Source organism: Propithecus coquereli, unplaced genomic scaffold, assembly GCF_000956105.1.
Source record: "Propithecus coquereli isolate 6110/MARCELLA unplaced genomic scaffold, Pcoq_1.0 Scaffold545, whole genome shotgun sequence".
NCBI lineage: Eukaryota > Metazoa > Chordata > Mammalia > Primates > Indriidae > Propithecus > Propithecus coquereli.
In genome coordinates, this window is record NW_012151341.1 from 1,146,326 (window position 1) to 1,159,719 (window position 13,394).

General features: G+C 35.2%; 1 protein-coding gene across 1 annotated transcript in view; it reads left to right on the forward strand.

Annotated features, from left to right (window-relative positions):
- The window catches only part of POC1B (POC1 centriolar protein B), a 97,998-nt gene that overhangs the window by 56,591 nt on the left and 28,013 nt on the right, over positions 1 to 13,394 (forward strand). Inside the window, exon 10 of the mRNA XM_012657559.1 lies at positions 5,135 to 5,215. Coding sequence (XP_012513013.1) covers positions 5,135 to 5,215 — 81 coding nt within the window. The remainder of the gene's footprint in view (positions 1 to 5,134; positions 5,216 to 13,394) is intronic.

Sequence of the window (13,394 nt, forward strand, 5' to 3'; positions counted from 1 at the left end):
TCTTATATGTGCACTTATGTGTTGATCAGTTAATACCAATTCAATGGTGAGTACATGTGGTGTTTGTCTTTCCATTCTTGGGATACCTCACTTAGTAGAATGCGTTCCAACTCTATCCAGGAGTATACAAGAGGTGCTGTGTTCTTTCTACCAGTCTAACTACAGATCATTTGTAGCGCTCCTGGCCTAGGCACTCCATCTTAATTAGAGACATGAGAACAATGCCTTTTTCTTTCTTTTTTTTTGGGGGGGGGGCGGTGGGAAAGAAGCCTAATTTCTACACAAGGTATCTTAACCCTGCCCACATTGTGCTATGGTATATCACTAGTTCATGCTGACTTTATCTTCTTCAGACTGTCATGACCTGAATTGCACTTTCCTGCTTCCAGACAAAACCAAACTTTCCTTCTTGAAGGGGAAATTTAATGTGTGTGCAGGACACTTTTCTCCTGAGCAGTCCCCTCCTCTTTTGCATATTTTGATGCAAAGACAGTAGAACCATTCTAAGGGATGATGATAGATCTTGGTGACAGTAAGGCATCAAAATATTTATTCAAAGAGAATTGCAGAATATTATAAGAAGGGATTATAATTAGTTAAGAAGAATTTATTAATCAAATAATTGTTCTGATGGCTTTCAATTTTATTATGACCATTTGAGATTACCTTAATCTACAAATTGCATATAGAAATTCTGTGTTATTTAGCAGGATGGAAAATGTCCTTTAACTTAACCAAATATTTATATAATAGTATTTTCATGATAGTCTGACCATCATGATTTATTGTTGAAAACTACAAGTGATCAGTTTAAGTCTTCAAGTCTGAGACTGGGTTTTTAATCTCAATCTTCTAATAAAGTTAAAAATATCATCATTTATGATTTTTAAAAAATGACCACTTGCCTACCTACTTTATATTTTAATTCTAGCTATGGTATATGTTTATAATGTTTTAGACCTCAATAAATGTTCTTCAGAGATTACATGGTAATAATAATAGTGATAATAATATTTAACACATATACAACACTGTTATAAGTGCTTTACACAAATTAAGTAATTTAATGTTCCGAAAATCTCTAAGAAGTAACATTTTTATCCCCATGAGACACTGAAGTGTATGTTAGTTAAATATTAAAGCTAGTAAATGGCAGCACTAAAATTTCAACTCTGATTCCATTCTGTATTTCTAACCTCTTTGATGTAATGCTTCAATATAATCAAAATTAAATTTTATCCTGTTAACAGATATTAAAGTATCTGTGTGCTGGGTGTTATACTAGCTTTAGAATATGCAGCACTGAACAAGATGGGCACACTCCTTGCCCTTCAGAAGCCTGTAGTCTAGTGAAGGCATATGAAGTTTGTTAGTAGAGGTGTTTATGTTCATGGCCTCCTCAGTATCATGGACACACAGAACCTCAGAGTGTGATGTGGTATCGTACCTTTGAAGTCATACAGGCTAACCTTTTCCTCATTCATGAATCCCAATTATATACCCTTGTTCAGCCATGGAGAACTCAGCCTCTCATGAGGCAGCCCACTCCATTTCAAGGCGACTCTAATTATTAAAGGGTTCTTCCCTTTAATAAAGATGGGAGCTGGAAGGTCCTGTTAGTATTTCTGGAGGTTGGCCAGCAAAGAATTTAACTGTGTCAACCCCCTCAGCATATTTTCTTTGTGGAAAGGACTGCAAGCATTTACTTGGTAAGGATTTCTGGCTCTGTTTAATCTATGTGGCAGCAAATTGTGCCACAATGCAGTAAAACGCCATTAGTTACATCAAGAATTTTCCACCTCGTAGAGGGTCAAGAATTTTTCATGAGAAGTGCTGATTCTTTCCATGTGATTTAAATTTTTTGAGTAGTTCCAATTTCAGATGGTGAAACCAGATTGTATTTTCATAGGTAAACAATTTCCTAGCTACACTAGGTGGCAGTAGATAAAAGAGAATAAAACGTCTGCAAGCAGTCTCTTTGGACAGCAAGCCTAAGATTAAAAGGAAAATGAATCACCCTCAGTTTTCTTATCTTTGTCTCAACTCCAGACTCAGAGCTACCAGGAGGAGGCTGTTCTGCTGTATGGAACAGCCAGAAAGAAACAAAGGTTTTTGGCTAGCTGAGCCAATAGCTCATTGTCACCTTGCACAGGTTTATCCCTTCTTTACTTTAACATGGCAATTACTGGGTATGTGCACTGCCTCCTCTAACACATTGGCTGGATAGTTATAAAATGTTCCTACTATTTCTAAAGCTACAGCTATACCCATCAAGCATAAGTGCTTTTAAAACCATTGCACTCCTCTCATCACTGGCTCAGCCCTCATCGCTGCAGTCCTGGTCTATATCGCAGTAGTGTCCTCACTGCCATCCCTAATTTATTCTTGATAATCTGCATGTCTCTGTCAGATTATTCTTTCTAAAGCACATTTCAGCCTCCAACTTCTGTCCCTTCCCAAATTCCTTCACCCTTCACTATTTGTCCCTTGCCAACCTCTCTAATTGTCTCTTCTTTCTACTCCTACGTAAAAGTATTGTGTCAGTATTCTGCTGTTATCCTGAAGAATGCTGTTTAACTCATCTCTGTTGGTCTGTTTTGCTTTTATTTTCTAGACCTTTTCTTAAAGCTGCGTTTCCTCCATAGGAAGCCTTTCTCACTAAGTGCTTAGTCAACAGTTTCTTCTTTGAGGTTCTTCAGTACACTTTTTGTTGGTACTGTTCATCTGATGATAAAGTTCTGTTATCCTTGTTGCCCTTTGTTTACTTCTTTTATATTCATTACGTTTGAATTTTTTTTGATTGTTTTAAATTCTGAAATAACCTCCCTCAAAGATCGTCACCATTCTAAGTAATCATTCTCTTGCTTTCCTTTGTAATTTTAGTATGTATGTTTGAATCTACAATTAAATATTGTTTAGTTTTAAATGGTTTTGAACTTCATATAAATGGTATCATTGAATATTTTTTTATAACTTGCTTTTCCATTTTTTCATTTTTTTACTTTTTAGAGACAGGGTCTTGCTCTGTCACCTAGGCTAGAGTGCAGTGGTGTGATCATAGCTCACTCAACCTTGAACTCCTGGGCTCAAGCAGTCCTCCCTCCTAGCCTCCCAAGTAGCTGGGACTACAGGTGCACACCACCGCACCCAGCTAGTTTTTGTATTTTTTGTAGAGACTAGGTCTCACTATATTACTCAGACTGGTCTTGAACTCCTGGCCTCAGGCAATCCTCCCAAAGTGCTGTGCTGAGATTACAAGAATGAGCCATCTCGCCCAGCCTTCTTTTTCATTTAAAGTTAAAATCTGAGATTTATAATATGAATTCTGAATTCATATATTCATATGTTGTTACACATAGTTGTATTGTATTTGTTCCCACTGCTATGTAGTATTCTAATGAATTTATCACAGTAGTAATTCCCAGAATCTCTTTAATTGTTGACAGACATTTGGGGTATTTCCAACTTTTTTGGCCATTACAAAAAATGCTACTATAAACAATGTTGGCATTATTGAACTTTCTAGTTTTTGCAATCTAATAGGTATTAAGTGGTAGTTTGCTTTAATTTCTACTTTTCTCATTACTAATGTTTCTGAATATCTTTTTATATGCTGATTGTTAGGTTTTCACTTCTATAATTTTTTTCCTGTGTTGCTGTCCTTTTCACATTGGTTTGTAGGTTTATCTTATATATTTTAGATATTTGTCCTTTTTCCATTTTCAACATCATAATATCTCCTCCTCTTCTGTTATCTCATTGTTAACTTTGTGATGACCATTATTAAACAGAAATCCTGAATTTTGGTATAATCAGATACATCGGTTTTGGGGGGGTTGTATTGTTTTGCCTTAAGATTTTGCTTTTGCCATTTTTGTGTAAGATAATTTTTTCAGCCTCTGTTTACAAAGATATTCTTATGCATTTACTTCTTAACTTTAGAGTTTTAATATAACATTTAGCTTTATAAATGCCCACCTTCGTATGTAGTATTAGGCAGGAATCCATATAGTGAGTTTTTCAATTACAAATTGAAAGTTTTTTCAGTTAGAAATCATCCTTCCTCTGCTGATTTGTGGTGCCATTTTTCTCTTATATTTATTTTCCATATGTACAGCACGCTGCTTCTGAGCTCTTTATTATATAGCTTTCTATTTATTTGAGCTTTCTTTAATAACATGTTTTATTCTTTTTTTATAAGGTCTTATACATCTTTGTATGTTTTTTTCTGATGTATTTTAAAAAAATCTTGAAGTATTATAAATGGTATCTTTAAAATTTACCCTTTTTTTTTTTTGGAGACAGAGTCTCGCTCTGTCACCCCAGCTATAGTCCAGTACAATGGCATCCTTGTAGCTCACTGCAACCTCAAACTCTTGGACTCTAGTGATCCTCCTGCCTCAGCCTCCCGAGTAGCTTGGGACTACTGGCACATGCCACTACACCCAGCTAATTTTTCTATTTTTTGTAAAAACGGGGTCTCGCTCTTGCTCAGTCTGGCCTTGAACTCCTGAGCTCAGGCGATCCTCTTGCCTCTGCCTCCCAGAGTGCTAGGATTACAGGAATGAGCCACTGTGCCAGGCCTACAATTTACATTTTCTAATTGTATGCTAGAAATGCAATTGATCTTGCAAATTGATTTTGGGTTTAGAAATCTTATTAAGCTTTCTTATTAGTTCTAATTATTTAGCAATATATTCTTTTGGGATTTCTTCATAGATAATTATATATGAATGACAATTTATTTCTTTCTAATTCTTACATCTTAACATCTCTTATTTCCTTTTCTTGTCTTACTGAACTGACTAGGATTTTTTTCTGCGTCTTTTAAGGTGGGTCATTTTATTTTATTTTTAGTATTCCCTGGTAGATAAATTTCATTGATTTTTTAAAGTGAAAACAGTCTTTTCTTTCTGGGATAAATTCAACTTTGTCATAATGATCTTCTCTTTTACATTGATAGGATTGGTTACGCTAATATTTTACTAAAAATTTTTGCCTCCATATTCATGAATATGCCAATATATTTTAATTTTAGAATATATTAAGAAATACCCTCTAGGTTTTTACAAATAGCATTTGGTTTCTCATGGTATAAAAATCTCATATTAACTTTTTTTATGTATACACACAGATTAATCCAAAGCTTGAGGTAATCGATTTGCAGAGCTCTACTCCCCCTGTTGTGGATATCTTTTCTTTTGCTTCTACCACAGTAAGTTTTTTGTTTTTTGACATTTAAGTGGTGTTTAGTTATTTGGCACAATCCATTTTCCTTAAAAAGTATCGGAGAGGGGATAAAATGTGGGCTTAAGTAACCCAACATTTTAGACCAGAAAGAACCTTCTACAAGTCATATTTACAATGTATCTGAGTAGCCACAAGGGGGAGCAGCACCAATTTTAAGGACCCTCAGCTCAATCTAATCCATACTCTTCATCTATTAAGATGCCACCCAGGTGACATTTCACATGCCATCACAGGGCAGATTCCCTAACGTGTTGTTTGTCCTTCAGAGGTGCTAAACTTAACTTCTAGTCTCTTTAGAAGCTATAGGAAAAGCAGTCACTTCCCTTTGTTAATCTTTTTTGATGGATGCTCCAGAAATTCAAAAGTATTTCTAATACTTGCAATTTTGTTTATAAAATTTATTTTTTAGAATTAATGCATTTATTTAATGTATTCAAAGTCTTCAAAGATTGGAGTTTTAGCTTTTCAGTTTAGAAATCTGCTTTATCTTTTCAAGGCACATCTTTGACACAGTTGATTCTGCTAGTCAGTGCAAAACTAGTTGTAAGAACAAACGAGAAGAACAGCCTAGTCTTTGACGACACGGCTGTTAGAGTGTCAGTTTAGTTGAATATTTTGGTTAAATTTTTAATAGCGGCAAAGAAGAAAACAAAAAACATATGACATTACGTATGACATATGACATTACAAACTCTCCAATAGTATTCGTTGTAGAGGAATTCTGCAGAGGACTAGTCCATTTTGAGTCTGTCCTATACCAGAAAGCACTCTAATTATTCAAGGGTCCTTTCAGCTTTAATCCCACAGCAGAGAAGACTTCTAGATCTCTCACAAGAAGTTTCAGTGACAGAATCCAACTGAGAGTAACCAAGGGGCTGATTGTCAAAGGGAATTCAGGGAATCACTGGTAACAACTAGGACTTCAAGCTTCTCTGTGGTGTTGTCTCTTACAATGTTCATGTTTATAAAATAACCCTATCAGCATTTCTGCATTAATAACTTATTTATGGAATTAAAAATTAACTAGACATCTAAAACTTGCCACAGTGCTTGTTTTATAGTAGGTGATCAGTACATTTATATTCAATGAATTACTCCAAATGCATGTTGTTGAAACTTACAAATTCTGGTGAGTTAGGTTTTTCTCCCTATAGTAAGAGGGAGCAAAATACAGGTGGTTCGTAAGATGTCTTGCCTCCCTGTGAGATACTCTTAAAATTCAGTATTCCTGACCTAGAAAATATCGCAGATTATCAAAATCTTTGGTCCCTTTTGAGACTCACTCTCTCCTTGCCAGGCTTTGCAAAGTCTCCTGACCTGAAGAATTCACAGTCTCAACAAACAATACTGTGGAGGTGGGCATCACTGCCACCTAGCATATACTGGCTGTCATACAGACATAGACAACCGGGTATCTGTCCCTCTGTGGTAATCCAGAGGTGCCAAAGTCAACTAGTCCACATTACAGGACTCTAACTCAGGGAATATGGTGTATGTAGGAGTTTGAGAGGACAATTCTGCGTAACAAATGTGGCACTTAACGGTTGTGCTACCAAACGGTATAATAAAATAGAAGAGTAAAATTATTATCCAGATAAGAGATAATATGAGGTTTAATTATATGAAATTGTCATTTTGTAGGTAAAAACAATCTAATATTGGTGACTTCACATGGTTTCATCCAATATATAAGCATTAAAAGAAAGACTCACTGTTACTTTGAGTTGTGTACTTGATGCTACATGAAAATAAAATAAGCAAATAAGAAAACACAGGAAAACAAAATCTTGTTTGCTATAAATTGGATTGGAATTATGCTAATGAAGCCCTATCTAGACAGATTCTCCATCAATCTGTAAAGTAGTTGCTTGACTCCAGGCAGACGTAAAGACTTTATTTTACTTATGCATTCTGAAGATACAGATACTCATAAAGCATTTAGATTTTTAAAAAGAATATCCCTAAAAAGCTTTCCTTTAAATTTTTGATGTATACGTCTTTATTTTGGTTCAATGATGGATAATTGATTAGAGAACTAAAATGAAATTACTTTTTTAGCTGTTTGCTTTCTCATTAATGTAGAAGTAAGTAATTCTGAATCAATAGTCTCCTCTCTGCATTGACTGTTTCTCTCTTTGCTTCTGCACAACAAATCAGACATAATTATAAAGTAAATTTATTTCTGCTTTGGCATGAAACACAATTGCATTAAATATTTTTGGTGTGCACTTTGCATGTGATTGGAATTTTAAAATCCAGAGAAATATTGGAAGTCAAAGAAAGCAGTGTTAAAAGGTAGTTTTTGTGTTTGCTATTGTGGTTACTGTTTCTTTTGGGGGTTGGTTTGGTTGTTTTTGTAGACCTGAAGGAAGTTTCCATAGAAATTCATTTTATGAAGATAGGACATAGAAAGATTACTCTAAACTTTAATTTTTCAAATTTCTTAGTAAAATAAAAGCAGGTTTGTTATGGTGTAAGAAACAGCTTCTATTCCCACTTTCACTTGATTTAATTACATTCAGGATGATTTGTAGGCCCACATGTACTGGTATGTATGCTCTGATGTCGTCTTACTACAGAGAAGAAATTATGGCATACAGTGTAACAGTTGGTATCTTTGTGGCTTACACTTGTGTCTCTAATGCCAGAGAGGAAATATGATACAATATTTGGGGATAAAAATATGCTGTTACCTCCATCTGCATTTTTAAAGCTTTATTGTGTTAAAAAAAAAAAGTTTCTGTAAAGGGATATACTGGCTGTCATATGGACATAGTTTAAAAATGTTGATCTCAAATTCCTGAATCTTTATTCTGATTAAATTAATTCACTTATTATAGACTAATTTTCTAAAGATTATTTAGTTTAAAATTCTATTTGAGTCTTTTAATATTTTCATTTGTTTAGTTAGAACTAGACCAGGGTTCTGTCATTAAAATTGTACTAGGGCATTTAGCTTTAGCATTGCCATGTGATGTGGCCACATGGGGTATTCCAGACTCCCTCCGCCACCCTCCCCCTAAAAAAAGGCAAGCAAGACAGGAATTTCTCTTCTGAATCCTAATATAAAGAGGTTGTGTGTTTTTTTTAACTAACTATAAATAAAATTTTTTAAATACTGTAGGATTATTAAAATTTTTTATCTTTAGGTAAATTATATTCTTAAATTTTGATGTATTAATTTTATTATTGTTTGTACTACAAATGAACAAAATGAACTTGGTAATCTTGCTATTGTTCCCTTGATTGTCCAAATACTGGACTCTTCTCAGAGAACTGACACAGTGTTCCCATCTTCACCCTGGCAACTATGCAGAATATGAATGTAAAGACAGTATTTCAAGTCAAATTAGTTGTTTGTAATAAACTGAGAACTTGCAATTTACATTATAGAAAAAAATCAGTCAAAATAGTTAAAGACATACTACATGAAGGCATTACATGAGATGCTGATGGGGGTGTCAAGCTGGCTGCCTGACCCCAAGAAACATACAGCTTAGCCAGATAGAAATAATTGAATAAGAAATAAGTGTCAGTTTCAATACACTAGATGCCAAGTATACATGACTGTCAATGAAATATTGTTAATGGATATATTCAGAACAAATTAATAGGCTGGAGGAAACTAGAAGATTTCTCTAGAAGAAAAACCTTTGACTAGTTCTTGACCTAACCAGAGATGGGAAGTGTTTTGATGGGGGCATTCCAGGTAGGGAAAGCAAGGTATAAATACATGCCTCAGAAGAATATGAAAATGGGTACCATGGTAATAAAAAGTGCATCAGTCTAGTTTTGAGTCTTTACATTGCCTAACTCAATGGATGGTAAATGTGGTAGAATCCACATCTGCCTCTCACATACATATGTGTCTCTCAGTAAATATTTAACTATTCTGTGCCACTCACCATTCTTGGCTTTAGAGAAAGTGAACAAAACAAAAATACCTGCTTCAGAGAACCCTACATTCTACATTCTAGTTGGAGAGACAGGTAATTCACAGATTAAAAACAATAAACTATATAGTATAGTGGATGCAAAGGTGAATAAAAGCACTGACGGCAGATAGGAAGAGGGCTGCAATTTTAGATGATATGGCCAGGACAAGAGTCACATAACAGGTGGTATTTGAGTGAAGAACTGAAGGAATGAAGGGAGTAAGTCATGTGAATATCTGGGAAGGGCATTCCAGGATAGTGGGAGCAGTGATAGGAGGCCGGATCGTGAGTGACATGGGAGCCACTGGAGGGTTTCCAGCAGAGGAGGGACATGATTTGACTTACGTCTTAACAGGTTCACTCTGGCTGCTGCATGAGAATTGTCTGGGGGTGGTTGTGGGCAGGGGGCGGGTAGGGAGACTAATTAAGAAGCTAATGAAATAATCAGACAGGAGGCAATACTGACTTGACCCAGGGCGGTAGCTAAGGAGGGTAGTGATAAGCGATCAGATTCTGGATATATTTTGAAGGCAGAGCCAAGAGGATTTCCTGACAGATTGAATGTCAACTGTGGGATTCCCTGTCTCCTTTCCCTAGGGACAGTAAGGTGTAGCCCTGAGTAATCTCAGGATAGCTGAGAGCATCTCCTGGCTCTGCTTCGCTTTGGCAGAGGAGCCGCTGAGAGAAAATGAATCGTGGTTTTCCTGTCTTCTGTTTGAGGATCAGGAAAGTGATCGGCTGAGTCAGTGCAAGAGATACTTTGCCATTTCTGGGACTTTAGGAAGCGCACTCCTCCCTTCCTAAATGTCATTTGGATTTGCATTTTTCAGCAAAGTGCATTGGTTTCTTATTTGAAAGGTTTTTTTTGCATCAGCTTATTTTTAAGAAGAAAAACTTTACACACTTTTGTGGAGATCGTCATATGGTATATGCTGCTTGAAAAATATTAATGTTTTTGACAAAATAAGTGGACACACAGAGTAAAGTTGCAGATACAGAGAGAATATTTCCATGAATGTTGTGGCAACAGTTCATCCTGGTTACTAGACAACATTGCGTAACTAGTTCGGAGTTATTTCAGTTCCTAACTGCTTATGTAAGCAAAGATTTGGAAAGACTAAAAGAACACAGTGTATGCAAACCTAAATATCTCAAAACTAAAATTTATAACTTTGAAAGTATAAAGTGGTCATATGAATTTAAAGTTTTTAAACTTTGCAACAGTTTATATGGTGGCATTTGATTTGGAAGTTTAGTGCATATGACTTCTGAAACTAGGTGTGTTTCTAACTTTGTGGCTGCTTTCTAAGCTTTAGGAAACAGACATCTGTATGGCATCATTGAGCATTGGTTCAAAGGCCCTGCAGTATCTTTATTATGCCCTGCTCTAAGGGTTTGAAAGGAAACAGATTTAGGCATTTATAGGATTCTGGTCTGTGGACTCCCTAGCTTGTGCATTCCTCAATTTATCCTCTTTTTATTAAGAGGCTTTTAATCTTCTCTTCAAACGATAGTAAATACGTCAAGTGAGATGCAATAATTTTTTATCTCAACATGTTAAATATTACACTCTAAGATGCTTAATAGGAATAAAAGAGGAATACTTAACAAGGTTTGAGAAATGATTTTAAAACATTTCCTTTTGAAATTGAAAGGAGTAAGGTAATTAAATTGTCAAGACATTTTAAAAATAGAACATATATGATAACTAACAAAAGTAAATGAAAAAAATACATTTTCACAGATTTTTTGCCATTTAGAAATAGAAAGTGCATTTACATTTTTTAAGATATAATCTGTAAAATAGAGGTAGGAGAGAAAATATTAGAAATGGGAAAGAGACTATTTCCAAATTAGTTGGATCCTTGCTTTTGAAGTACATCATGACCCATATGTTATAAAAACTACAAACAGTTGTGAATGTGATGGCTGACCTTTTAAAAAAATTGTGCGGATCTGGATAGCTATAATGTTTAGTAAGATAGTATTACTGTAAGAAGAGATTAACAGTGTGGGTCAGAGGCTTCTTTTCTTTTCTCCAAATAAAATATACTTTTTAATAAAAATCATGATAATCATTAAATCCTAACTGTTAAGATAGACTGAAAAATTTATTAATTTGAGTTTCTTTCCTTTTAAGTTTGAAAGCCATAGGGAAAGAAAAATTAATGAATTTACCAAAAATTTTATACTAATTAAAAATTTTTAAAATAGTCCAAGTTAAATAATACTTTATGCAGTGAAACTGGTCCTTTTTTCCTGTTGACAAAAGTGATTTAGGACTTATACTTTTCTATTCATATAGAAAAGTGTAAAAAAAAAGAAGGAAACTCTAAGATTTTATAAAACATGCTATTTGGGAACCCAACAGAGAAAATGCTTCTAAGAATTTCCTTCAGAAAATCAGCACATTTCTGAGAACTGTAAGTGTTGAAGTTCCAGGTATTATTTCTGCCTTCCCACTTCCTGAGATACTGTATTTCTAAACGGTGACTTCTGCCTGCTGCAGTAATATCACCGTCCCAGGCCTGGAAATCTAAGTTGCATCCCGGGTTCCCACAGCTGAAGCTGAGTGTGAGGCATGCTGAAAATGCCCGACAGCTCTCAGCCCACACATCCAGTAACAACTGGTTCCTTCCTCTTCCTGTGGAAGAGCAACATCCTCTGAGATGAGAAGAAATGCACCCTGAGGAATGCAGGAACAGCAGTGAGCTTTTCACACAGGAAATTACTACTGTAGCACTCTGAAAAGTGCTTGTCTCCTGGCCTGTCAGCCTATAATGAGCTTCCTGCTGACCCAGAGGATGGTTTACTATAGAGTTAATGCCACTTGTGGGGCTGTTGGAGTTTCACAGAAAATAGCAAACTTAGCTTTCAGATGTTCTGTACATCTATGTCCATCCGGTTTTGAGTTATTTGGTGCCATTTAGATAGTAAAGTTAGTTGGCTTTGCACCTTTCTTTATTTAGCCACTTGACAGTTAATTATTTGGTGGAAGTAGTCAGCAAGTCTGCTAAAGTAAATTTTTCAATCAATTTTTTGTACTTCGTGATGTCAAGTTATGTAAAATATATTAGGACTTCAGCGAGATTTAAAACCTCATCATCTTAGTGAACTGGCTATTAAGGCCCTGTGTTGGCCTGGTTCTTTCTGTGTGTTTCAATTTCTTTGCTTTTACTTTCTAAGATAGGCATTGGTAGATGTCATACTCTACGAATCATACATCCTCAAGCATAAATAAAACTATGTTTCTTTAAATCAGCCAGCCAAGCCCTGTTAACTTAAATTTCAAATTGACTTGAATTGGGACTTTTAAAATTGAGGAATGTTTAAGTATAATTTGATTCCCTGCTTTTGTTTTGTTTGGTTTTTTGTCTAATTCTGCCAATACTTTGTTTTTCTCTTGCTCAGCATAATTATGGCCACTACAAAGCTCAGTTTTTATGTCACATGTACTTTTTAAACTGCTTTCCAAATCTCTACAGAATTTTGGTGGGCTTCAGTGTTTATGGTGCAAGATTCTTGTACTTTTTATGTATTTATTTGGATTATTTTGCTGAAGCACATAAGAGTTACTTGTTTGTTTTAAGTGGAAAGGGAGATGGAGAAAGAATGCCAGGCATTTCCTCTTCTTTCTCAGAATGTCTTTTTAATGAACATTCCTCTTTCCTCTTTATGAACAAACCATCTCAGCTCAGCAAGGGGCCTCTAAATGTCTAGTTTCTAATAATATAATCTCTTTCATTCTGGCCCTAGAGAGGTCGTTATTCCATGCATTTACTATCTCTTCTTATGTCAGAGCTCCCTTTTCGTTTTTACCAACTTCCAAATCTGTTTAACCAATTCCCTATATTAAATTCTTTCTGTTAAAATAACTACCATGCTCTCTGTTTTCCTGCTAGATTCTGAATGATACATAGTAAATCATCGTAAAGAAATAATAAGATATACACACAAAGATTTCTATTCAAAGATGCTTACCCCAGCATTGTTTGTAATAGTAACAACGCAGAAGGACAAAAACTAAATGTCTTTTAACAAGATATTGGTTAAATAAAAGTATAGACTATCAACAGATGGGATATTATGTAGCCATTCCATGTTTAATGACAGCTAAATGCAGTTTGTGTGATTCTGGATCCTGGACTAGTGGAAACGATGCTATGTAGTACATTATTAAGATACTTGACAAAAGCTGAATATTAGACA